The sequence below is a fragment of the Malaclemys terrapin genome, chromosome 6 (genome assembly GCF_027887155.1).
Source record: "Malaclemys terrapin pileata isolate rMalTer1 chromosome 6, rMalTer1.hap1, whole genome shotgun sequence".
In the NCBI taxonomy this organism is placed as follows: domain Eukaryota; kingdom Metazoa; phylum Chordata; order Testudines; family Emydidae; genus Malaclemys; species Malaclemys terrapin.
In genome coordinates, this window is record NC_071510.1 from 29,848,831 (window position 1) to 29,875,005 (window position 26,175).

Below are 26,175 nucleotides of genomic sequence, written 5' to 3' on the forward strand. Positions count from 1 at the left end.
TTGTATTATCTAAGGAAATAACTGAGTTGGGAATTCTACTGTGATATTTATAAACACACATTGTCTAAAGCTACATTTTGACTGGCCAATGAGGTCTTTTTGATGATCTTTGTATTCATGCATCAACTCCCAGTGCCTGGAACCTCATCACTGAAAAATTTAAAACAAACATCCTAAAAACCCCACCCCTTGTATGTAAAATAGAATGGGGTGAAAGTTAATGGGTTTCTGTGGCACAAGCGGGTGCTGTATGTGAAGAGGCGTCATAGGAGGTACACGCTCCTGCCTGGAGACTTCAGAGAGGCTATCCATAGCTAATGGGGCATGAGCAAGGCAGAGCTGGGGAATCCACCAGGGCACACAATCTCCAGTCCTTCCCTAATGGGGGAGTAGGGCACATAACAACCAGTGTAGGCCATTCTATCCATTTGACATGTCTACAGCTCCAGTGGGGCATAAAAGGAAGATTCTTTCCCCACTTCTCTCCTCACATTCCTAGTGCCTATGCTAGCTATTTGAGTCAGGCCCTGTCCACAGGTGCCGCTCCCTCAGCTCCCATTGGCTGTGGTTCCTGGCCAATGGGAGCTGCAGAGCTGGCGATTGGGGCAGGGGCAGCATGTGTAGCCCGCTGGCTGTCCCTATGCATAGGAGCTGGAGGGGAGACATGCCGCTGCTTCTGGGAGCCACGGCAGGCAGGTAACCTGCCTTAGCCCCGTTGCGCCACTGATCAGACTTTTAATGGCCTGGTCAGCCGTGCTGACCGGAGCCACCAGGGTCCCTTTTCGACCGGGCGTTCAGGTCAAAAAACGGACACCTGGCAACCCTACCTTCAAACCTCGAAGAGAGATTTTTAACAAGATACAAGTAGTCTGCCAAAATCTTTCAAGCCTTGGAGCCTGTTACAAGGTTGGCTTAACTGGTCCTTTTGTCAGGTACACAGTTGTGCCTCAGTTCCCCTTCCTCCTTGTGTGCCTCTAGGGTTATCATGCCTAATGCAACAATAACTCCATAATAAAATGTACCCTCCTTGGGGCTTCTTTGTTAATATAAAAATTGTATTCCAATGGTTGTAACAAACAGGAAAACTCCCCATCACACCTTGTCCCCAGCTTTCTACAGATCTCTCACTAGGGTCTATGGATAATCCTTCCCTTTTGTGTCAGGTCTTGCAACTGTCCTTCCACCCTTCAGCTACAAGGGTTCTCCACAACCCTCCCAGCAGGGCTTGGCTCACTCACTGGCATCTGACCACAGACCCACTCAGTTCTCATCTGGGAATGTAGCCTAACAGCCATAGATGTCCCCCTTCAGATTTCCCGGTGGGGTCAACTCCCTGCCTTCCCATGCTGTCTTGCTAGCAACAGAGCCTGTCTTTTATTTTCTCTCTTCCACAGCAGGCCTTGCTACCAGCATAGTCACATGCTTAGTCCTATGAACCCCCCCCCCCCTTACCCCATGCTACCACTGTCACCATCTACCTTCCTTTTTTAACCCAGAGACTACAGCTTCAAGAATCCTATCCTTAAAACAGCTAAGTCTCCCTAACAGACACGATGGTCTGCATCTAGAACCAGTACTTTGTGTTCTATACCTTTTAAGATCTGTGCTGGGCCATCAAGCCTAGCATCCATGTTTGTGTTGTCCTTGCAGTAATACGACAGGAACTCTGTTCTCTAGGATGGTAGTTTGGAACACTATAAATGCATGATTTTATGGGATGAGCAGTAATAATCATGCATTGCATTGTATGAAATGGGCTGAATAAAGCGAGCAGTTGGATTCATTAGCAAATGTTCCAACGTGTGCCAATAGTGGACAACAGATGTACAGATGGGAATTTGTTAGTCACATGAGTCTTCACAAATCGGTATAGCCAAGGAACAATAATAGAGTGATGAATTTTCAGATTACTACCCTACTGAGTTTTTACAACTAATTCATTTAAGTTGAAATGAACAAACACTCCAGTTTTGCCTCTGCTGAAATTAGCAGCTTCAGATGCAATTTCAGCCTGCTCTGCTCAAGTTTAATTTCCGTTGAATTTACAATTTACCTACTTCAAGATGAAGCTGCTCTGAAGTGAAAAAAAAAATCTATTTACATAAAAAAATATAAAAGGTTTTATTGCAATACTCCCCGCAATGGGCAGATTAAATGTATTTGTAATCACTGTTGTGTGCACTCCAAAAATATTAGCGAAGAATTAAACAACTTAATTTTTGTATTAATTTGTAAATCACTGTCAAGCAGAATAATACAGTCTGTGGGGTGGATGCTTTTGGTAATTGACACACTGTGAACTGGGATGTCATTCCTCATTAGAATAACAACACCACCACTTTGCATTTATATCTTTTTCCATCTAAGGATCTCCAAGCACTTTCAAAACACAAATTGCTAAAGCTTCCTAACACCCCATGGGGCAGATAAATATTATTTTCCCCATTATTACAGATGGAGAAGCTGAAAGACAGGTATTATCTTGCCCAAGGTCATAGTGACTCAAGGCTGAGAAGAGAACCTAGCACTCCTGACTCTTAGGCTTGTGCTGTAACTATTAGACCATGCTCCCTCCCAGTGGACTATGTCCCCAAGATGACCAGCTGTCTTGTTAACATCTGCACAGAATGTTCCCACTTCATCTTTATAGATTTTCCTATTACAACAGTGAAAAGTTGAAAACTTAGGCAATATAGTAAGTCTTAAAACATGTAAAGCTAGGCTGCTGTTGCTCTCTCAGATTGTCTGAATTTATACAACTCTCTTAAATTTTACTTCCCTTCAATGCTATTATAAATTACAGTTGATGGTGTCTAGTATTATTACCACCAGTTACCTTTCAGAAAACTGGTTGTGGCCCAGATTATTGGGAGCCACTTGAATGAAACCACATTCAGTACTAAAATACATAACTGACAGCTGTACTGAACATGTCTGCGCAGCTTAGGTACGGACATGAGCTAACTAAATTCACACAGTCCTGCCCCAGGCTTTGGGCAGGTTTAAAATCTGGGATGGATTCTTTAGATTGGATTTTCGTCAACTGTTCTGAAATCCTGAACAGGAACACAAATATCCCAGCGTATTTACAAAGTCATCTATAAAAGTAAATCTGACAGGCTTCTATTGAAGACGAAGACTGCAGTGATTCAGTGCAGAGTGTATGTCTATAAAGAGACTCAGATAAAAACACAAATACTTCTCCCAGACTGACACATGTGAGAGAATGCCACAATATTCAACCTTCTGCTGCTCTTGATTTAAGTGAATAATTTAGTTAGAAAGACTTCTTTAAAGATCACTTTGTTATGACATACAGCTGCAAAAATAGTGAACAGCGAGTACACTATAGAATGATAGGAACCTGAGAAAGCAGTGAGATAATACATTAATTTAAAGCAATTCATTAAGAAAAAGTATAAAATGAATCAAAAATGAATGTGGTCAAGCTAGGGAAAGAAGAACTTATGCGAGACTTTGAAGTATATGCAAACAATGAAGAGCAGTTACAGAGTGGGCACCATGCTATGGTCAGTAATTTTCCAGCACAGTAGACGGTAACTGTAACAGGATGGCTTGCCTCTTTAAGTGCCTGAGGTCTGGGGCCAGCCAGCCCTGTTTGATTATCAGACCCTGCTGGGAAGGGTCAAGTGATCCCTGTAATGGGCTGAGAGAGAGCTCAGTTGGGATGGAGTTGCAGGACGGTGATGGGTTCCTGAAGCAGGGGGATTGAAGGGAAGGGTTGTCTTCTGTTCAGCTTTGTGAGGGACAAGTGGGAAAGCCTCTGGGAGCTGTAGCCCCTGGTGGAGGAACTGCTTTGTTTAGATGTTTTGCCTAAGTTTTATGTTTGAAAAGTAAAATGGTGCCCTGGAAGAAGGGCCTGAAGTACTCTGGGCATAACAGTGAGTCCTTCCTGGGCTGGGGAGACAGGCCCGCAGATTACAGTACAGTCGGCAAAGGATTTGAGCTGAGATTGTGCTGTTGTAATACCAGTACATGCTGTGATCAATGGTTTGATCCTCACACAACAGTGTAGTAGTTCCTGAAGCTCTCAAGAGAGTGCTAGTAAGTGTGCTTGACTAGCTGAGCAATCCCACATCACAGACCGAGGGGCTATAGACTGAGCGCTGGAGGTCATGTCCAGCCAGCTAGTGCTAGCCCTGTGCACATACCGTTCTTACTCAAGAGGAGGAATACACAGCGCACCATGGCAGCTTGCCCTGTAAATGCAGTGACTGTTGGGCAGGACATAGTACTTGGCCCGCACCACTCCATCCCTCATGCACAGCCCACATGGGTAAGGTCAAGATTTTACCCTCCATCGTTTTATACAGATAATTTCTTGTAACATTTTAATTCTAAAAAATGTAAATAAAAATAGCCCTACCATTGTTCAGCTTGTTCAATGTCCTTTCACGCTAGCTTTTAGCTTCTTTTGTAGTTTGTGCCTTTTCTATAGGAAATGTGCAATAACTATATCTGGCATAAATAATATCAACCTAGATTAGTCTTTAAAGCCCAGCAGACATGATGGGAAGAGAGGAGGATATAGAAATTAAAAAAGAAATTCAGAACAGATGTGTCTCTTCCATTAGGATTCACCTCCCTGTGAAGACACCACTGCTTTAACCCAAGGCTTCTTCCAGGAGGGGCAGCTTTAAGTTGTTCCGGGGACATCCTCTGCTAGCAGAGGCTTTCCAGAAGGTGTACTGAAGCAGTGCAATATCTGAGCCTGCCGCCCCACCAGTACTGCTCACTTTTGGGGGCAATGGGTAACTGAGTGGAGTTGGTGTTACCTTGTGCCACCCTCTGATGGACTTTCCACCTCCCTGCACTCAAACACTTGGATTACACTGGCAACAGAATCTATCCAGGGCTGAATCTACACCATTTTGTACAGTATGATATACACTGAAAAAGTCCAAACTATATGCAATAAAATCTAGTATATGTTACGTCTTAAAGACATAATAGAGGACAATACACCAGTTGTTTTCCTTTAAAAAGCTGGATTTGAACGTAGCTACAAGAGTGAATCTAACTTTTCTGTAAAATATGTAAACTCAGCTTTTTGTAAAATTCCCATTATGTTTAGAGTAACAGACTTCTCTGCAACATCCTGATCAATGGAGATCTTTTTTCTGCATTTATTCACAAAAGTTTCACTATACAACTCTTGAGACATTTAGCAGCAGCACAGGGAACTGTATTGATAGTTCTGTCTCACTCTCTTGAGCGTAGTGAACATACAGTACTACTTCTATTTATATGTGCCCTAGAGATGACTGTAACCTCATATTGATCAGCTGATTGAAGATAAATGACAGAACTGCTAGTATTGTAGATTACATCATTAACATGGTCAGTAAACCATGAATTGTTCAATAAGGCGTTTATCTTTTTTCATTTTACTCTGCTCTTTTATCATTTTTATGATAAAGAACAAAGTTACACACACTAACCAGGCAGATCAGTTTTGAAAGATCAGATGTGTGCAAGTGGGTGCTAGTTGTCAGAAATAAGTGAAATGTAATGGTTTAAGGATATTTAGCATATATTTTTCAGCTGAAGGAAATATAGAGTTCAGTAATCATTTTTCTTATTTTTTTTCAGTTTCCTTTCGCTTCATATTTAATGGATGCAGTACTGGAAAAACTAAATGAGAAGAAGAAACTGGTAGAAGAGTATAGTTCTCTTGTGAAGCAAACCATATGATACTGCTGCGAATGATGTTTGGAAAGGGTTTTATACAGAGTGACTGGGAAATGTTTTGTGCTCCTGACATCTTTCCCCTTCATATAGAAAACTGTCAGTAGTCAAGTTCAATATAGAAGGAAGAAGACTCTGTGAACTAATTAATTGTTGAACAAGTGGAATTAATTACATTCTCATTTAAAGAGGAAAAGTGTAGATTTGATTGCTGAACACTAAAATTGCCACAAATCAATGCAAACTTTAAAATGATTTTCCTTCAAGTACATTAGTAGAGAAAGCCAATGCAAGCCTTGAGGAGATGAGATGTCACTGATGTGAACAGTAAGCCATAGGAACTGTACAAATCAGTGAGAGCACCGTGTATGCAAAAAACGGCCCAGACACTGGGAGGGTGGGGGTGGCGGTGGGCGCTATGTCATTCAGAACACTTTAGCTGAGATGGAGTTTTGTGTCCAAATACGTTGAATTTCAATGGGATTTGGACATCTTGCTCCTTTTGAGTCCTTTGCAGATCCCAGCCTTTATTATGTCCTCTGCATAAAATGGTATGCATTTCTTGAGTGGATTTGTTTTATGTTAAGAACATGAAATAATAAAATGGAAAAGTATTCAGTAGCCTCAGAGACCATTAGGCAAGCTGTATTTTTGGTTTCTATCTAGGAGTGTGTTGAGAGTCCAATGTATTTAATTGTATTTAAGAAATATTTCACCAAAATAAAAATGATTTCTTGTGTTTTTTTAATGAGAAGCCTCTGAAGTGTTCTGTGTGCAGAATTTTGCTCATAAACTGTAAACAAAAAAAAAAACACACACACAAAAAAACCCAACCCACACCTATTGCCTATGTCCTGAACACAGCTCTTCCTGCTGCTTTATCCCATGTGTTGCATGGCAAGCCAGGAGAGCAGCTCTGTAGCTGAGCTATGTTCAGTGAGTTGGTTTTAGCCTAGTTCTTTGGGGACAGATGTTCATATTGCAAAACCCCCAAACCGCAAGTCTCTAATTAACACCCTTGCTGTCAGACTCAAGGATTGAATGGACATGGAGACTGTACTACCCGCTTGTCTCTAGAAGAGGACTAGTTGAGGCACCTTGTTTAGGCAGTGCAGAGAATTTGCAGTGCTACTGTCTGTGTTGCATCTGTCTGTGGAAAAATTGGACTTTAATCTGTGGGTCTGACTTTTGGATACTTTTTACAAGGACTACATTCATTACCAAAATGGTTTATATAAATTATCTAAAGGTCAGTGCATGGATAGCTACTGCTTGGTTAGGTGACTTCTGAGGCGTAGATTCATGGATTTCATGAGCTAGTTTTCAAAACTAGGACGCTGCCCTATACCCATAAAAATGATAAATGCATGGGTGTGCCAACATTACTGAACCCCAAGCCTCCTCAATACAAGACATTTGAACTTTATGTAAATACCAGAGGCAATTCAGATTTTTCCATGGGGTTCTGGGATTTGGCTACAGCTCTTTTTACCCACACACCTGATTTTCCAATTATTGGCAGTATAAACAGAGTGGCAGTTCAGCTTTCCTGCCTTATACTTTGCAGTCCCAGCTGTGGCACAGCTGCAGCCCCTCACTCTGCTTAAGGAAAGGTGTCAGAGTCTGGAGAGCTTATTGGGGCCCCACGTCTGAAGAGACTCCTCAGGAGAAACCTCTGTGAGAGGGTGTCAATTCTCTTCACCACTTGGGACTTAACAGAATGGACTCTTCTCACTGATCAAGAATTCTTCCCCTGACCCAATCCACCTCAAAAGAGAAAAATTCCAGAGCACTCTTCCAGGTTCTGAAATGTGACTTATCAAGGAATCTGAGATCGTTTCTGACGCTCCTTCTTCCCAAGAGCAGTATTCATGCTCTCTCAGGAATGTACCTTTCACTTCCTCTCCAATTACGTATGAGATCAAGCACAGGGACTTGAGAGAAATACGGACACACAGTACACCCATGGGATAAGGCCTGAAAAGTAGAACAGCTAAGAAAAGAGACCAGTCTTCAAAAGGGGGCAACCATTCCCTCCCAAAAAAAGTTAAAAAAAAAAAAAAAAAAAAAAGCCAAAAGGCCAGAACTCACAGGAAAAAAGCCATTCAGCTCTCCAAGTCCTCCTCCTCCTGTGAGATCCAAGGTCCTCCCCGAAGAAGCAAACCTCCTGGTTTCAGCTCATGGTAATCTTCAGCCAAAAAAGCAGAGAGATGGTTTACCAAAAAGATGGTTGAAACCATGTGGAACACACTGGTAGTCACTGTTGAGATTCAGCCAGAGAGTGAGGATGAGCAGACTAATTCCAGAGACTTTCATTTTGTCACCTTTGTGTTTATTTATTTATTTGTTCGTTTATTTTCACTTTTCTCCCCTTTTCCAATGGAAAAAATAAAAAGGAAAAGAAATTGGAGAGGGTCATCAAATCAAAACATTTTAATGTGCATAAAATTTTTTAATTTAGCTTAATTTTAGATATTTTCATCAAAAAATGAAAGAGAAATGTCATTGAAAAATTTGAACAAGACAATTTTTTGCTGCTTTCACAAAAGTGGAATTCTATTTCCTTTTTAACTAACCTAGTAGCAGCTCCTCTCCTTCCCCCACTTCAAACTCCCGTGCCCAGTCAGCCCTAGACTCACCAGCCAAAAAGCACAGTGGCTTTGAAGCGTTTTCCCCACTGAGGAAAGGGAAAATGGTTTCTCCCTTTGTTTTTAGATGGGGAAGGGGAAGCTGCATGCCTCTTTACTTTAAGTGGAGCAAAGCATGCTAGACATCTAGTATACTTTGCTACAATGGAAATCCATTGACCTTGTCCACACCAGTGAAGCAAGCATTTTCAACACTGCTTTGTGGGAAGCATCTTTCACACCCACTGTCAAATGAAGCTTATTTTCCTAGTTCAGACAAAGCTTTATATTGGCAAAGAGTATACAGCATTCCAAATGCAGCCCATTAGCATTATGACATAAGCTGATACATGTGCTCAAGAACTATTCTGATCTATACACGTTACATGGACTAAATAATTTGCATGGAAGTTGGCATGAAACTTAGCATAAAAATATGCAAACAAATTTGGTAAAATACCACTTTTATTTGGAAGTGGATTTCAATGTAATGCTTCTAAGGTGATGCTAACAAGGCTAAGTAAATAATAATAATAATAATAATTTTTAAAGGTGATACTGTTTTTTTGACTTGACTGTGCCCCTATGAAAATCTGAAAATATATTTGTTTATTTTTGTCTCTTAATCGTGGACAGTGATTTTGTACATTGGTAATCCAAAATGGTAATCCCTCGTGTGCCTCTAGATGGCAGGCTTTCATAGAAAATGTTAGCTTCCCAGAGAGGATGATTGTAATGTGCTGTTGGGCATGCAGACTTGCCAGAATGTTTTGCTTTTGGAAACTGTTATAAACTCTCTCCTCTCTGTTTCTGAATTCATTTTCAGGAACACCTGTCATTCATACTGCTATTGCTGTTGGTCCTGGTGAGCTTCTAGTAACTCATGACATTAAATAAATCAGTAGTTACCAGACACAACATGTAGTCCCAAAAGCATGTGCTAGTTTGTTCAGATATTTCACAGGTAAGCCCAGAAGATCATTTAAAAAAAAAAAAGATTTTAAAGTTGTGCAGATCTTTTAACCCTTTGAAACATCACTATAACGTACTAAAAAATATCAAGATTTAAATCAGAGCTTCTGGCAACAACACTTCTCATGCTAAGTTGTATAGTACCATCTATCTAACACACACAAATTCTGGTTTACCTGGGAACCAAGCCGAGACATCAGTGTTGCAAAATGTCAATGCCTCATTGCAAATGTAGGCCTATCTGTACTGAAAATTCTACATCAGCTAATACACAATGCATGTCCCTTACTAGGAACCTGATTCACACCCCCTTACTCATTTATATGAATAATCCTGTTGACGTCAGGGGGGACAGCTCATATAAGTACTACATGCATGAGCAAGGGCTTACAGGATCTGTACTGGAAATGGGAATGTCAAAAACAAAGAGAAGTTTAGGGGAAAATCTAAAATATTTCAAAATTTATAAACGATACAATCTATTTGCGAGCAGTATCTCACTCTCTGTTTAAAAGGATATAATCTTCTCAAAAGACCCTGTTTTGGAGGAAGAGTCATTGCATTAGTTATAAAGCTCTGCACTCAGTGCGGTCGAACAGAGCTCAGGGACTGGGAGTCAGGAAGTCAGAGTTTTGTTCTCACCTTTCTTCCACTGGCTTCCTCATTGACCATGGACAAGTCACTTGACCTCTGTTCCTCAGTCTCCCCCCTATATAAAATAGAGATGCCAATTCTTCCCCATTACCCCCCCTTTATGTGTTTTGAGATCTACAGATGAAAAAGCCCTATTTAAATGCACAGGGTTGTTGTTATAATTAAAATGCCTGCTACAAAATTACAGAGTAGGCAACACTCACCTGACATCTGGTTTAGTCACAAACTCAAAATTAGGCCCAGGTATGGGAAAGTCTCTGATAAGCCTTATTGTTGTCTGCAGGAATAGGGACAGCGTTGGGAATCAGAAAGTCCTGAGTTCTAATCCTGGTTATGTCATTAACTCATCATGAAGCCTTGGGTAAGTCGCTTATACTTTCTGTTCCATTTGTAAAAAGGGGTTAACACTTACCCACCTCATACACAGGGATGTAGTGAGCAGTGTTTAAAACAGATCAGAGAGGGGAAGGAGAACTCACTAGTTCTGGTGGTTGTATGTCACCATAGTTGTTGGTGTCATGTGCCATAGTGACACTACATCATCTTGCATGCTGAGATATGGTCTGGTGATGAGATATAGTCGGGTGAAGATAAATGTGCACAAGGGAATAAACGAATGCAAAAGGAGTTTGTCTCCAAACATGCCTATAGCCACCCAAACAAGTCTGTGTGTGTATGTGTAGACACAGTATGGGGTTGTGTAAGGAAACAACTCTTTTACTCCCAACCACCTTCTTCACCCCAGCTGCATGTGCATATTCACTATGTCATGCCGGGACAGAGGGAGAAAACTGGGCAAACTCTGGTTAAGGGAGGAAAACCTAGCAGCAGGGTTTCCTTTTCCCTTGGGAGGATGGGCAGCTGTAGAGAGCAGGCCCTTTGCTCTTTCCCTCTCTAGAGAAGAGAGCAAGCAGATGACATATCTCCTTGTAAAAGAAAGGAGGCAGAAAACATGCCTTATAATGACAGACTCAAGTAGCTCAATCTATTTAGCACAACAAAGAGAAGGCGAAGGGGTGACTTGAGATCACAGTCTAGAAGTACCTACACGGGGAACAAATATTTAAGGATGGGCTCTTCAATGTTGCAGACATAGGTATAACATGATCCAATGGCTGGAAGTTGAAGCTAGACAAATTCAGACAGGAAATTAGAGGTATATTTTGAACAGTGAGGGTAATTAGCCATTGGATCAATTTACCAAAGGTTATGGTGGATTCTCCATCACTGACCATTTTAAAATTAAGATGGAATATTTAAAAAAAAAAATACTCTGGTTCAGACAAGAATCATTTTGGTGAAGTTCTCTGGCCTGTATTATACAGGAGATGAGACAAGACGATCACTATGGTTCCTTCTGGCTTTGGAATCTATGAAGATGGGGGATGCCCATCTTGGACCAGTCTACATACTCTATCTGGTGTTGGTGCCTGTCCATAAACCCACCAGTTCCCACCCACTTCCAATTTTCCCTCCTGATGAATCCACATTTAACCAGTCAGTGAAAGGAAGGAAGAGGGTGTGCTGAACCTCCCCTCATACACTCAAGAGAGGAAGGGCCCAGATACTAGAGATGTGCATCAATATAAGAACCTTAAGAGACAAACTGAAAACAGCTGCAAGTGAATAAAGTAATTTAAAGAAATCTACTATGTAGGGTATGTCTCAAACAATGTAAGAAATATTTATCTACTATAATCATTTCTAAAGTCAAAAGAATGCCCCAACATATGCAAGTGGCTCATTTTCGCTAAATTCAGAACACAGCTATATCAGGCCTACACTCTGTTCCTAGGTGTATGACCTTGCATTTTAGTAACAGAGTCAGTGGGAGCTGTGGGTGGTCATCACCTCTGAATATCAGGCCCTTCAGGGGTGAAGATGAACACCCAACAACTTATGCAAAATCTTTGACCTTAACCTCTCTGTCCCTTCTTGCACACAAAATGGGGATTGTATCACTGACCTCACAGGAATGCTGGGAGGATTCATTAGTTAATTGCGCTAAGTATAATTTATGGCATGCAGGTATTTTGCAGCTGCTAATGAAGCACCAATCTTTGAAAAATTGCCCATAAAAGTTTTAGCTTCCAATGAAATAGAATCATCTCAGAATGGAAGTACTGTTTGCACTGCCAACTTGTTACATACATGGGGACTCTATGGGTTTTAGGAGGTGTTAAGTTCTCCAAACAACCAGTCCCAAAGTAACTGATTCAAGGTAGACATTTACTTATTACTATTGCTTATGTTACTCATTATTTTTGAGCACCCAAAAGTTGGCTAGGCCCTTGACAGTAACACGTACGGACAGGTCTATATTAGAAGTGCTACATTGGCACACCTGCACTCCTGTAGTACATCTGGTGAAGACACTCTATGCCGACAGGAGAGTGCTCTCCTGTCAGCATAATTACTCAACCTCTGCGAGAGGCGGAAGCTATGTCAGCAGCAGAACGTCTCTTGCTTATATAGCACCGGTGTGGACAGAGCTTAGGTCACTGTAACTTGTGTCGCTTGGGGGTGGGAAGGGGTGTCTTGTCTCTCATACCTGAGCAATGCAAGTTAGATCGACTTAAGCGATAGTGTAGACCTGCCCTAAGATCTGGTCCCTTAGAGCCTACAATCAATGTTCAGATGTGACACATGAGGATAAACTAAAGGTACAAAAGGCAGGGGAGAACAGGGGTTACACAGATAAGATGATGTGGTTTCTCAGTTAAGGCATGTACACATTTTTAATGGTTCCACTGGGTTTTTTTAATAGTTAATTTTAGAAGCGACACATACTTTGTAAAAACCCAATAAAATATGAATCTCTAAACTACCGTAGCTCATTAAAAATAATATATGTATGCATTCGGTATTAAGTCTGATAGTGGCTATCCCTGAAGGGCAATAAAATGAAATGTCATTTATGTTGTAATAAATGGCAGGATCTTAAGTCAATCAATCAATGTAATTTTAATAAAAAATAGGGAAGGGCAAATGTCTTAGAGTAGTTCTTACCCACAGGAGTGCTTCATTGGGACTACTTGCCTGGCTAGGACTGAGTAAAGGGCTTGTCAATATGGCAAGTTATTGTGTGGCAACCCAGGATGCAAATCTACAGTGGATCATCTTGCCACTCAGTAATGTCCCACAGGGACATTACTACAGTGCACTGACAGTCCCAGATTGTAGCTTAGCATACTACCACTTAAAGCATAGTATGCGAAACCGTGCCCTGAGACTTTCACTGCATTTTCACTTTCACTGCAGTGTCCACATGGGACTTTGCTGCGTGGCTGTGATTTACACCTTGCCCTGCTGTGCAGTAACTTGCTGTGTAGACAATACCTAAACGTTTACAGGATCAGACCCTTGTATCGGTGGGTACTAATTATTTCTAACTGTGGTGCTAGTTTTGGCAAGCTGGTTACTTGTCCACCAGGAAAGGAACTGAGAACACTAACTCACTTCACATAGGCCACCACCCCTGCTACTCATCTGGGCAGGAATCAATCAATTATCTTTGAGTCAAATGGTTCCTTATTTCGTTACAGAATTTCCTAGATCATTCTTAGCCTCTTTTTTGCCTATTTTTATGACAATTTAAATTTCACACTTGTCACTAAGAAGGCTTACAATACAAGATCAGAAAGTGCAATAATTTATTTTGATTTATAAAAAATAATTGGATAGCCAGAGGTTAGGCAAAACATATCAATTGAATGGCAAGGCAAATCAGGAACCTAATCATTAAACAACCAGGTTTCTGTCTGAGCTAAATGACTTTGTGTCTAACACTGGATGGCACTAAAGTACATAACATGAAGCCAACGTGGGATGGAGAAATGGCTTGCTGCAACAGTAAGGCTTCCTTTCACACTGAATTAATGGATAAGGGTTTTTCCTGGTGTTAACCTCACTAAATATAGCATATGAGACTACGGTGTCACCCAAAGAGGCTTTATGAATCACTGATTCAGTGATAATCCTGGCATTATCACAGAAACTGAGCGGACACTTGCTATAGTGATGATCTAATAAAGTTTTTGACTTAAGATCTCGGCTGATTAGAAACTCTCTTCCAATATGATGCAGAATGGCCTTCCATCCACTACCATAATTATGCATTTGGCTTCCCCCTCTGGTGGAACTGGGGTGTCAAAAACGCTCTTTAAATGTGTGGGTGAGTTTAGTGCTTGTGAACGAGGGGCTGCCCAGGACTAACCTCAGCAAGGCATTTAAGCACACGTCTAACATTAAGCATGTGAGGAATTTCACTAGGGTCCAAAGTGAGGCACAAACTCAAGTGCCTTGCTGAATTGAGGCTGCCACTTATGCATTGATACCGACTAACAAAGCCATGAGCAAACGATGCAGGTACCTCAAATGAGCGCCAATAAAACCTTTATCTCCCACAATGCTTTGTGCCGTGGTAAAATAAAATTATACAAAGTATTTTAGAAGAGTTTAGATGGTTTTAAAATATTTAATTGGCACTATTTGACATGCATTAGAACGCCCTAGGCTTGTCACTTGGAGGAGCAAGAGAGGGTTAGGATCTTACTCTGCCTCACTGATTACAATTGTGGTAGCAACCCTGAGGGCTGTTATATCACAGACCATTAATAGTCATTTTCTGTTTGCTTAGACGCAGAGGACACGTAATACAGTGGCTGCTCCGAGTGTTTCTGAATTTGAGGGGAGCAGTTGTTGCTCTTTATTTGTTTTCCTTGCTAAGAGATGGGCTATTGCCATTTCACTTTGATACTAGGCACTTTGAGATGTGTTGTTACTTTTGATTTTTGCACTAACTAACTATGAGATGCTGTAATTACTTAGAGGGTGTTGAGTACCTGGGGTCTGCTCAACTCTTTCATGATTGTAACCATTTCCTCGAGCCCTAGAAGGGAGATGAGATTTATAGCATAATAATAATTTGCATGTATGTAGCAATTTTTATCTCAAAATCTCAAAGGGCTTCACAAACCTGAACTTAATTAAGCTTGCATCCCAACTCCACTGTGGGGGTGGATAATGTCCACTCTACAATGGTTTTGCAGCTTACTTCCAAACGTGTTTAGTTATGATTTAAAACTCAGATGTAACCAATGGAGGATAGCTTGTCAGAGTGTAGCCTGGGTCTAATCATGGGTTAGAGAGTGGGCTTGGAATATTACTTTAATGAAGAGTCTGACTTTGCCACCCTTAATTTTCCTGAGTAATGCCTCACCCCAAGGCTATGTCTATATTGCACACCACTGACAGTGGTATGTCGCGTATGTGTAGTTCATATACTATAGGAAAGCAGGTTGCATGCATCACCACTGTGGTGTGTAGATACACATGCCAGTGAAAGACTCTGGTGGAGGTGGGGAGGCAGCGGAGAAAGGCTCCACAGCAGGGAGCTGCCAGAGCCTTTCCCCCTCTGCCAGAGTCTTTCCTCACTTCCAGAATCTTTTTCTGCTGCGGGGAAAGGCTTCAGCAGCAGGGAGGCAGTGGGATGCTACACTGCTAAAAATAACAGAGTAGATGTGGGAGGCACAAATAAGTAGGGTACATATTTGGATAGGTACCCACAGGGTTCAGGTGTGTCCTTACTCTAGTCACGTAAGCAGTGCCTCACCATCTACATTGCTATTTATACCTGTTCTAGGGGAGGGGCATATAGTGTATGTACTCTACACACCGCCAATAGGAGTCTGCAGTATAGACATACGTCAACAATATTCCTGTTGAGATCAGTGAAATTACTTCTGTAGTAATATTCTAGCTAGAGTGAGTGTGGAAGGATCTGGTATATGCACTGTAGAGTTAGCATACAGGCTTTGAACAGAGTTTAAGCACAGTGGCTCATGTACTATACATGGGACCTGTGTGTCTGTTATCCTTCCAATTTTACAGATGCATACACTGTAGACACGGCAAAATTAAGGATCGGATTCTACCATCCTTACTGAGATTGAGTAGAAGATGAGTTTGGCCCTACCATAATTCAGCAAAGCCAGAGAATGGGTCATTCATTGTCAGAACCAGGAACAAAAGTCAGAAGTCTGGGATCCCCACCCTGTGCTGTAACCACCAGGTTATAACCTGCTAGGACCCCTGAGGAGTGTATGTTTACTCTATGATCTTGGGACTGACCCCCCATGTTGCTTGATACCCTCTCACCTTCCTTCCATGCTGTTCTGCTGAGAGATATCCTGTGGCAGTAGCTTTACTTTATAAATGCCTGTTCCGTTATAAACTGTGCACATTCACACCCATTTCATTGCAAACTCTGCAGATAGAAGAGTATTTCTGAGAAACGCTTTCTGCTAATTACATTATGTCTATTATTCATAATAAATCCTTCCAGAAAAAACAAACACATAGAATACGTGTTTTAAAAAGAAGTGTTTTGATCATGCAGCAGAGCTTTCAGTAATTCAAAGACGAAAAGCCAGTGTGACTTTAACACAGCATTTAAATTATCCAGTAATAAAATCTGACATCACTGACTCACTCCATCACTCCCTACCCCCACCAAGAAGGCTTTGTGGCATGAGAAAAATGATGACTATTCATTTTTAGCTATACAGCTTTGCAACCCCGCAAGCTGCAGAACACCAGTGACTCATCATCAGGGCATGCAGTTCCTTGCTGCGTGCTATTTGCTATGACATGCTAGCCACACGAACCAGAGAGAATGTGCCTCTGGTTCTATTCTGTAGGTTGGAACTGTAAATCCTGGGAAATTCTGAAAATACAATTACTTTCCAACGAGTGCACACAAACTGCATCACCTTTCTGGCAACGTTATTGTCCCCTGGATAAACAATTCTCTATTCAAAAGGAAGTGTAGACTGACAAATAGAGAAGGTCTTCTCTCATTGCAAGAAGATCTGTAGTATTTGCTCTAAGTAGGTTGCACAGTTAGCTATGAAAAGGGGGAGAGAAAAATAAATCAGTCATAACATGTTTCCTTAGCTTGTCCATGAAATAATTCTAATAGATGCTCATGAATTTTTAGTAGATTTTAAATTTGAAGGTACACCTGTGACCCAATATAACATGAATTCAGATATAACGCGGTAAAGCAGAGCTCGGGGAGGGAGCGGGGGGGGGGGGGGCGGGGCTGTGCACTCCGGTGGATTAAAGCAAGTTCAATATAATGCGGTTTCACCTATAACACGGTAAGATTTTTTGGCTCCCGAGGACAGTGTTATATCGGGGTAGATGTGTAGTAAATTACTTCTGAAATTACATTGCTTTACATATCATCTTTATTGGTTTAACGTATGATGAGTATGTTTATTTTTCCTTGTGTGCCTTTGACTCTTTTTGATGCACTGATTTTGTGTGACTCTCATTTATCATGACAACAACCAGATAAAGAAATGAAAAAGTAGTCAACCTAAGTGAAATTTCTCTCACCAGAAAAAACTTAAGGCCAAATTCTATCTTGGGCTGTGAACATTTGCATACCCACAACTACCTGCCCCAATTCTGGCTTTCTCTGCCAAACTCATTGAGACACCACACTTCACATGCTCTGTGAAATGAGCCCCAGCAGGAGGAGTGGACGTGGGCAGGATGCATGCAATTTGCTGATTGCCAGTAACAGGAGTAATCTGGTTAGGATAGGTTGTGGCAAGGAAAGAAGACCACCAGAACATGGACTCAGGACTTGATCCTGAATAATGCTGACCTTCACGATTCCTATGGATATCAACAGATGGTTCACAGCATCACTTAGGATCAGGTCCTTAATTTGTGGCGTTAATGTGTCCTTGTTTGGGGAGACAGTTATGCTACCCAGATGCTTAGCTCTTAAGTGTCCCTATTTCTATGTTGTAATTAATTACTTTTAGCATTCACAGGATTGACTCTTCTGCTTGTTATATTGCCATCTGAGGCTGCTATGCTAATATATTACTCATGGACTGAGTGGTGGATTGGTGAAGATAATCAAGAACTAGAGTGAATTCCTGGCTCCACTCAAGTCAGTGGCAAAACTCCCATTGATTCTGATGGGACCAGGATTTCAACCCTTAATTGAGCTCTTTGCTTCATGCAAAACTCACATCTTGACCTGCCAAGGCACAAATATGCAGGGTGAGGTAGGACAAAGCCCCAGGATGAAGGACACAGAGAATTAATAGTAACCTTTAGGAAACAATATAATTTTTAAATAATGTGGGATTATGTCCAGGATAGTCTTGTCATTAAAGTACAGGACTAAGTGAATTCAGCACAGGGTGTAAGACCTAGGGACAATGGTGATTTAATTCTGGTTCTGACTCTGTAATCCATTAGACATCGGCTGAAATGTTCACACGGGACCACGCTAATCCCAAGTCCATTGGAGTCAATGGAAAGACTCCCAATGACTTCAGTGGGTTTTAGATCAGGTCCGTAGTTATGCACCTAAAACCTGATTTCAAGAGGCATTGAATATCTGTAATTCAGTCAGAGCTGTGGGTACTCAGCACGTCTTAAAATCAAGCCACTGTTATTTAGGTGCCTAACTTTGGGGGCTCAGCTGTAAAAATGATGGATTTAGCGTTTCTGTCTTAGTTTCCTCAAATGGAAAATGTAAATAATACTTATCTATCTTATGAGGATGATGTGATAGTAATTGTTTATGGTGGGGGAGGGGGAGAAAGAGAAGTGGGATGACAAGAAAGGTAATGCTATGGAAAGAGAGCAGAGGGTGATGTGAATAGGGGAGTAAAGGGGATGGAGAACAGAAGAAGAGACACAAAAGGAAAAAGATAACATACCATGGACACGAAAGGATAGAATGAATGTGGAAGAGAATGAAATGAGAATGAAAGAAAATAGTCTGTGGTTGGTTGGAATGGGTGAGAGGCAGGAGGAAATAATCAAGGCAAGACATAACTTTTACGTTGCAAATATATCTATGATTCTCTTATTGCACTGGGGAATGGGGTTGGATGGCTAATTTGAATATTGATAAGTGTAAGTATAACATATCTGTTACGTTCTGCTACTTTAAATTCTCTAGTGAAATAATTGGAGCTAAAAATCGCAGATAACCTCAACTCCTGAGGTCTGCCCTGTTCATATGGTGTGATCACACTGGACAGGAGTGGGGAAGGTGGGTTTTTTTTGTTTTTTTTTGTAGGCTGATTGGGGTAACAATTGTTTTGTAGGCTCCCCCCCCCCCCACCAGAATGTGAGAAGTGGCTTTGCAAAGCAAAACATCACAAGGTAGCATGGAACAGAAGCAAACTGGAGATCTAAAGGAGGGACTTCTTGAAAGATAGAAGAATAAGGCTGCTGAGTCCTTAGCACTTTTCTCCACAGAACGTGCTATTCTGATTTGTGGCTGAAGATTTTATTCTGAACAATGATGTAAGCCTGTATCTTTTTTTTTCTTTTTTTTTAAAGCAGGTCCACTTGATTACATTGATGTGGAAATTTCATGCATTAACAATTGCATTAGTCCGTTCACTTTAAGGAGCTTGGGCTGAGGTATTTGTAGCCTGCTACTGCCTGAAGTCTTGGATGTTGAATGAGAAAGCAATAAGTGCTTCCCTCAAGTGTACCTTGCTGACTGTATCAGCTGCTCTCTTGGCATTCCATTAACATCTGTGAACGGTTGGTTTGTCGGTTTTGTATGCACTAAAGTAACGTTGACAGAGAACTGAAAATGACATTACTAATTATGCTCTCATGACAGCATAGAGCTGAATTACCTGCAATCCAGTGCCAATTTCCAGTATTGTTATTGAAAGTGTTGTGGAGAGCGTTAATGTGGGGGAGGTACCACCTTGAATGGTGCTATATCTGGGTACTGAGAAGGCAGAACAACAGGAGGAAAGGAGCTTCAGACATTTCTCTTCAGAAAAGGCCTAAGGGTGAATTGTATTAGTCACCACTCTAGAGAAGAGGAAAAATAAAATGTTATTTGGCTGCCCAAATGAATTATTTGAAGATCCTCCATTTTTATTTACACAAAGACCTCAGGAGCCAAATTCAATCCTGGTGTAAGCAAACTCAACTCCCTTATGGCAGGGCTGAATGTGGCCTGAGGTTTATATCTCAGTTCATGAAGCAAAGTCTGCACAAGAATGCTGGCTCCCCAGGCGGGTTTATATTATAAACTTATACATTCATTTAAAAAGCACAAACCAAAAAGCAACATTGCCAGAGTCCCACATATTCTTACAGACACTGCATTTACTCTAGAGAGTCAAGCAGGCCCAAAAACTCAGCTTTGCAGCCTGTCAAAACTGAATACACATCTATTAGAAGGTGCCTGAAATATTAATATACAGTTAACTCCCTTTTCTGCTCACACTGGCCCCAAGTCAGCTTAATTCTCATTGACTTCAGTGCAATTTATGCACACGCTTAAGTTCTCTACTGAACTAGAGCCCCAGAGACCTTCCCTTTCCCAGTACCTGCCATCCCAATCAAATCCTTCTCCCTTTCGCCTCACCAGCCTGTTCCTCCCAAAGCATCCTGGATCTCCACTCTTCCTCCCCAGACCCACCTACTTACCTCCACCAGAGATGCAGGACTCACAGGGCAAAGCTTTAAATTTATGGTCAGGGGGGAAAAAATCACTTCATTTAAAAGGAGAAATCATTAAAAAACAAATTAGTTTCTCAAGAAGTAATAGCCTTGGAGAGTAATTCAGGCTGGAATGCACTTGAAATAATTAAAATGTGAGAGGAGGAACTTAAAAGTGACTAGAATGCCAAAAATAGAATAAATTAAGTAACATAAAAATTGACCCTGTTTGTCATTATTAGTTCTTCACACTTGGTTTCTATTCTGAGATTTTAGAATTACTTCTGTAATAACCTCCTGCACCTATAGGGTGAAATTCATGCAACTGCGGAGGGCCTTACTAGGGCCTGTACACCATTTCAGCCCCACTTAAGCTGTCCACAGGCGCTTGTGCAGACCCTCTACATAGGGAATGAATTTTACTCTTAGGATTAATCAGTTAGCACTGTATATATTTGCTATTTTGAGAGCCTTCCAGGGCAAGTTTATGTGAGCGATGATTGGAGGTTTAGTCCATTTACCAGTAAGCGTATCCTATAAATCCCTTGCACCAGTATGAATGCTCATTCCTCAATAACCTGGGTGTATCTTTTCAGTTTTAAACACAGTAAGCTGCCCAAGCCCCCACCCAGGCCAAACTAACACCACTCAATCACTGCAGAGTTGGAAGGCTTACCAATAAAAAGGTAATTCCAAAATAATGCTGCATGAATCCCAGCTGAACCATTCTCCCTGGGCTAGGCTGCTCTTAGAGTTCCTTAATTGAGGGAGTCGATGTAGCTTAGGTCGACTTATTGCAGTGTCTGCACCACACTGGGTCAACGGGAGAAACTTTCCCGTCGACTTACATTATGCTTTTCGTTCCGGTGGAGTACCTGGAGTAGACGGGAGAGAGATCTGAGGTCGATTTAGTAGGTCTTCACTAGACCCACTAAATTGAACCCCGGTACATCGATTGCCGCAGCGTCGATGTCAATCCATGGTAAGTGTAGACATACCCTGAGGCCCTGGCTGTTCCAGGCTCTAGCTCCTCCCTGAGGAAGCCTCCCTCATGTGGCAGCTAATGAGCTACACCTGCCTCAGTGAGTCAGCAGTAATTAGCCTGCAGCTCCCTGCTGGGTTAAAACACATGCTAGTTGGCGTGGGGGAGGGGGAAGAGATTGTAAAACCATTGCCCCCCCACCCCGCCCCCATCCTTTGAAGTCAGGCCAAATATCAAAGGTTTTTTTAAATCTTGATTAAAAATGTATGTTTCCCTTATCAAAAGCTTATTTTGAATCTGTCTGTCTGAGGTACTTATATGGCCTCTGAGTCTCGTAGGCCTTGTGGTCTCTGACCACCTCACAACCTTTGTGTAATTATCTTCACAGTTCCCCTATTTTAGAGTCACTGCTTCCCAAAATCAAGTCCCCCATTTTGTACTTATGCAGTTAGACATATTAAAATGCATCTTTTTGCTTGTGGCCCCCTTACCTAGTGATTGCTCTTTCAGTAACCTGCCACTCCCCCAATTTTTGTGTCATCTGCAAACTTAGTGATGATTTTGTTTTCTTTCAAGATATTAATAAAAATGTTAAATAGCATTGGACCCAATAGAAATGCTCCCATTTGATGATTTCCTGTTTACCAGGGCCAGCTCCAGGCACCAGCCAGGCAAGCAGGTGCTTGTGGCGGCCGCTCCAGAGAGGGGCGGCACGTCCAGGTATTTGGCGGCAATTCGGCGGACGGTCCCTCACTCCCTCTTGGAGCGAAGGACCTCCCGCCGAATTGCCACCGCAGATTGTGATTGCCTTTTTTTTTTTGGCTGCTTGGGGCGGCCAAAACCCTGGAGCCGGCCCTGCTGTTTACAGTTACATTTCAAGACCTATCAGTTAGCCAGTTTTTAATTGAGCCCAACACATTTCACCTAGCCTATCTATGTGCTGACATCACATTCATTCTTATATGTGGGGGCAGAAAGGAAGTGGTATTTAACATAAACCTATTCTCAATAGTTGGTGTAAGGCAGCTTACATTGACCTAGTGGTGTAAGTGTCTACACTAAAACGCAGCTCCCACTGATGTAACTCACCCACGACACTGACTTAATAACTCCACCTCTGTGAGAGGCGTAGTGCTTAAGTCCATGTAGTTAGAGCGATGCAGTGTTAATGTAGACTCTGTGTTGCTTACATTGACTGCCGCTGCCTTTCTGAAGGTGTCCCACAATGCCCCGCACTGACAGTTAAATTGGTGCAAGCGCTCCAGGTGAGGATGAATACCGCCGGTACAAGGAGCATAGTGTGGACATGCAAAAGCAGCTTAATTACTGTGGTGGCTGTAAGTCGATGTAACTTAGTGTCGTGTAGATGTGCCTTTACAGGGCTAATGCTCAAATATTGCCTTATAATATGTGATACAGACGTTTTAAGTGAAATAAATGCATACAGCAACTTATAAGCATTACATACATTTTAAATACTAAAACATTCTTATAATTCTAATACCTATATTAACAATCCGAACACACTGGTATGCCAGACGGATTCCAGTGATATATTTGTCAGTACCTAACTGAAACATGGGGATCTTGGCATGAGCTGGTACCTGGTCTGCCAGCATCGCACATAGAATCAGATTTCATTATTATTTACAGTGGCAGTGATTTTTCTTTTTCTTTCCTTCCTATGGTTAACCTGTATTGTCGTTTTTAATCAATGAAACAGGACAATTTTATCTGTGATGTAACTACTTGTAGCCAGTGGAGAATTGACCGAGGTGAATTTTTCCCATTCTGTATAAACCCAACTGCAGCTTGAGTTAAATAATTACAACAGTAACAGCAAGAAGATCCCATACTCAGATGTCTGGGGCTATCTCCATTACAAAATAAATAAACATATAAAGATATTTCGCTGATGACTGAGATAAGTTTTAGTATAATTTAATCAACATTAAGAACTTATTTATAAAGTAAACACAATACTGGTGCTGAGATGCCTGTCTGCAGTCTCTGCAAATGGTTCCTGTCTCTGTATGTAAGCGTCCAGAGAAGGAAAGCGTTGCATGGTAGCAGAAAGTGTGGCCCTGCAGTTTCCTGTTGAAGTTTAGCCTTTTAAAGCAACAGCCATCCTCAACTCCATGGTCATGGAGTATGTAACACAGGGTGGGTCTTGGTCCTCCGAGGTTACCGCATTAGTCCTTTGGTTCAAGCACCAGAGGCTCATGCTTCTATGTTGTTGGTCCCTGATTCAATCCTTGCTTATGACCCATTAGAGGTGCCTAAGGGCATCCCCAGGCTTCAGAGCCCAAGTTCCAGTCCCAGCCACAATGCCCACACAGCTGTTAGCGCTCAGACAGCTTGGCTCTTAAACAGAGCCGAAGAGTCAGGGGAGGAGCAGAGCAGCTGGAGCCCGGGAGGGGAAGTGCCCGGCCGGGGGCGCAGGGTCCGGAGGCATGGGGGCTGCCCGAAGCCCGAGCGCTACCGGCTTCACGGTTTGCTGGGCAGCCTCCAGACCCTGCACCCCCGGCTTCCCCTCCCGGGCTCCAGCTGCTCTGGGGAAGCACCGGCCAGGGGCGCAGGGTCAGGAGGTTGCCCGGCAAACCGTGAAGCCGGTAGCGCTTGGGCAGCCTTTTCACGTGGCTGGGAGGGAGGGGGGGGAGTTAGGGCGGGGACTCTGCATTGTCTCCTCAGTTAGCAGAGCAATTTGAAGCTGGTATGATGGTAGGGATTGGGTATGGGGAGGAAGGTGGTCTTGGGTCTTATAAAGTGCTTTTCTAGGGGCTCCAGATTTGCTTGAAGCAGCCGCAGCTACAGGTATGTTTTTTAGATTTTAAGTGACAGGTTGAAAGACGTTTAAAGAATATCCCCAATGGAGCAACAATAAATAGAGCAATGAAACATTCACTCAGTCATAACTGGAAAAACAAGCAAAGAAAAAAGTCTGAGCAAGAGGCATCTTTAGTTTATGTTTATTTATCAGTCCATCCAGACAACTTCCATCAGTGTGAGGAAATATCAGTGCAGGTCCTTCATCTGTAATGAACACAAGGAATTGCAGTACACACACATGCATAGATGAGACAACCCATGCAGTTATCAGAAATATGTCCACTGCTTGCTGCAATGTTCTCTCCACAACAGACTCTGACACAGTACCTTGATTGTGAGACTTCCCATGGATACACAGGCTGTGGGAAACATTAGTTAATTTTAGCAAGTACAAATGGTTCTTACCTCTTTGCAGTGCTCTGACTCCTGGGATAGCGTGGAAGTGCTATCATCTGTTCTGAGCTTAGTGGCTCAGGATCTGTTGCTAACAGAGAAGCAATTGAATATAAGACATTGGGCCTGACTCTTCTGCCAGTTACACTGGGATAAATCAAGTGTAAAACTACCCAGGCCCATTGCAGTTATCGCCCCACCCTAGCCCGCTTTGCTTGAGGTGATGTGCAGTACAGCCCCCATGCACCACTTAGGCCCCAGCCGTGGAACAATGCAGAAAGGGCGTGAGCAAAGTGATCACACAAGGGGCTCTTGCATCTCTAAGTAGGGTGACCAGATGGCCCGAGCTTTTTCTTATTTAGGCACCTAGTACCTCCTCCCCTCCTGATTTTTCACACTTGCTATCCAGTCACCCTATCTCCAAGGCACCATGAAGGTGCCATAATACCAAAGGTACCTGTTCCACAAAGACCATTCAGTGCAGGGAGAGATATTGGGGTGCAGGCCAGGTGAAAGGTGGCAGGATCTGCCGCTATAGTGGGTGGGAACTGCACCATTCCTTAGGAGGATGTAGAGGGCATTCCCTTCAATGGCCGGCCAGCGTGACGGGTGGGCAGAGCATTGGCACTTCCTCTCTGCCTTCTTTGAGGTGGCTAATGTCCTTGGGGCAGCTAGCAGGGAGCAGTCAACATTCTGCCATTGTGCTTGACAGAAGTGGGGTTTGGGGAAAGGCTCCATGAAGCCTCCCCTATCTGTATACCCATAAAGCGCCAGGCACATTCTGGGCCATGTTGGTAAGTCTTCTGGTTCAGCAGTGCAGAATGGAGAAAAATTATTCTGGGAATCTCCTGACAATTTAGTCTGAGTTCCCTCTTTCACTGTTGCCACAAAATGGGGTGTGTGTGCGCGCGCATGCACAGATGCAAGCATCCCCTCTGTAGAACTTGAGTACTGCTTCCTCCCTGTTTTCTGTTTGTTGTTCATAGAGTGCTGCTTATCCATAATGCTTTAAGTTTCACTGCTGGAAGTGTGACTAGGAGGAACAGACCTAACTGACTGAGACAGAGCATCTGTATGCTACTGAGTAGCAGTATTACAAAAGTGACCTGTTTCTAAGCAGCCACTGTCTGCTTTAGACCATTTTACCTTTTACCCTGCACCGGACTGTCCTGGCTAAATTTTGGTGTCAGATCTAGCTGCCAAAGACTTGTAAGTTTTGACTACTGTTGAATCACCTATTTCAGCAATGGTCACAGGCTATTATGAGATAGAAAACACTCACTTTAAGTAGCTAGGCCAACAAATTAAGACACTAAAAATGAGTTCTGGAGCAGTGAGATTTGTATCTTGGTTAGCGGGCCAGGCTGTTTATTTAACAGGTTGGCTAGTGTACAGTGAACAAAGGATGAGAATCTCAATCCAATTATATTATTGGTGATGTTGGCCTGAAGGCAGAAAACAACACTGAAGAGAGTTCTGAATTCTGTTAACCTGTAC

General features: G+C 42.3%; 1 protein-coding gene across 1 annotated transcript in view; it reads left to right on the forward strand.

The window, feature by feature from the left end:
• Nucleotides 1-6,457, forward strand: part of CNTLN (centlein) — a 277,422-nt gene extending 270,965 nt beyond the window's left edge. Inside the window, exon 26 of the mRNA XM_054033059.1 lies at nt 5,614-6,457. Coding sequence (XP_053889034.1) covers nt 5,614-5,715 — 102 coding nt within the window. The 3' untranslated portion in view covers nt 5,716-6,457. The remainder of the gene's footprint in view (nt 1-5,613) is intronic.
• Nucleotides 6,458-26,175: the final 19,718 nt, after the last annotated feature.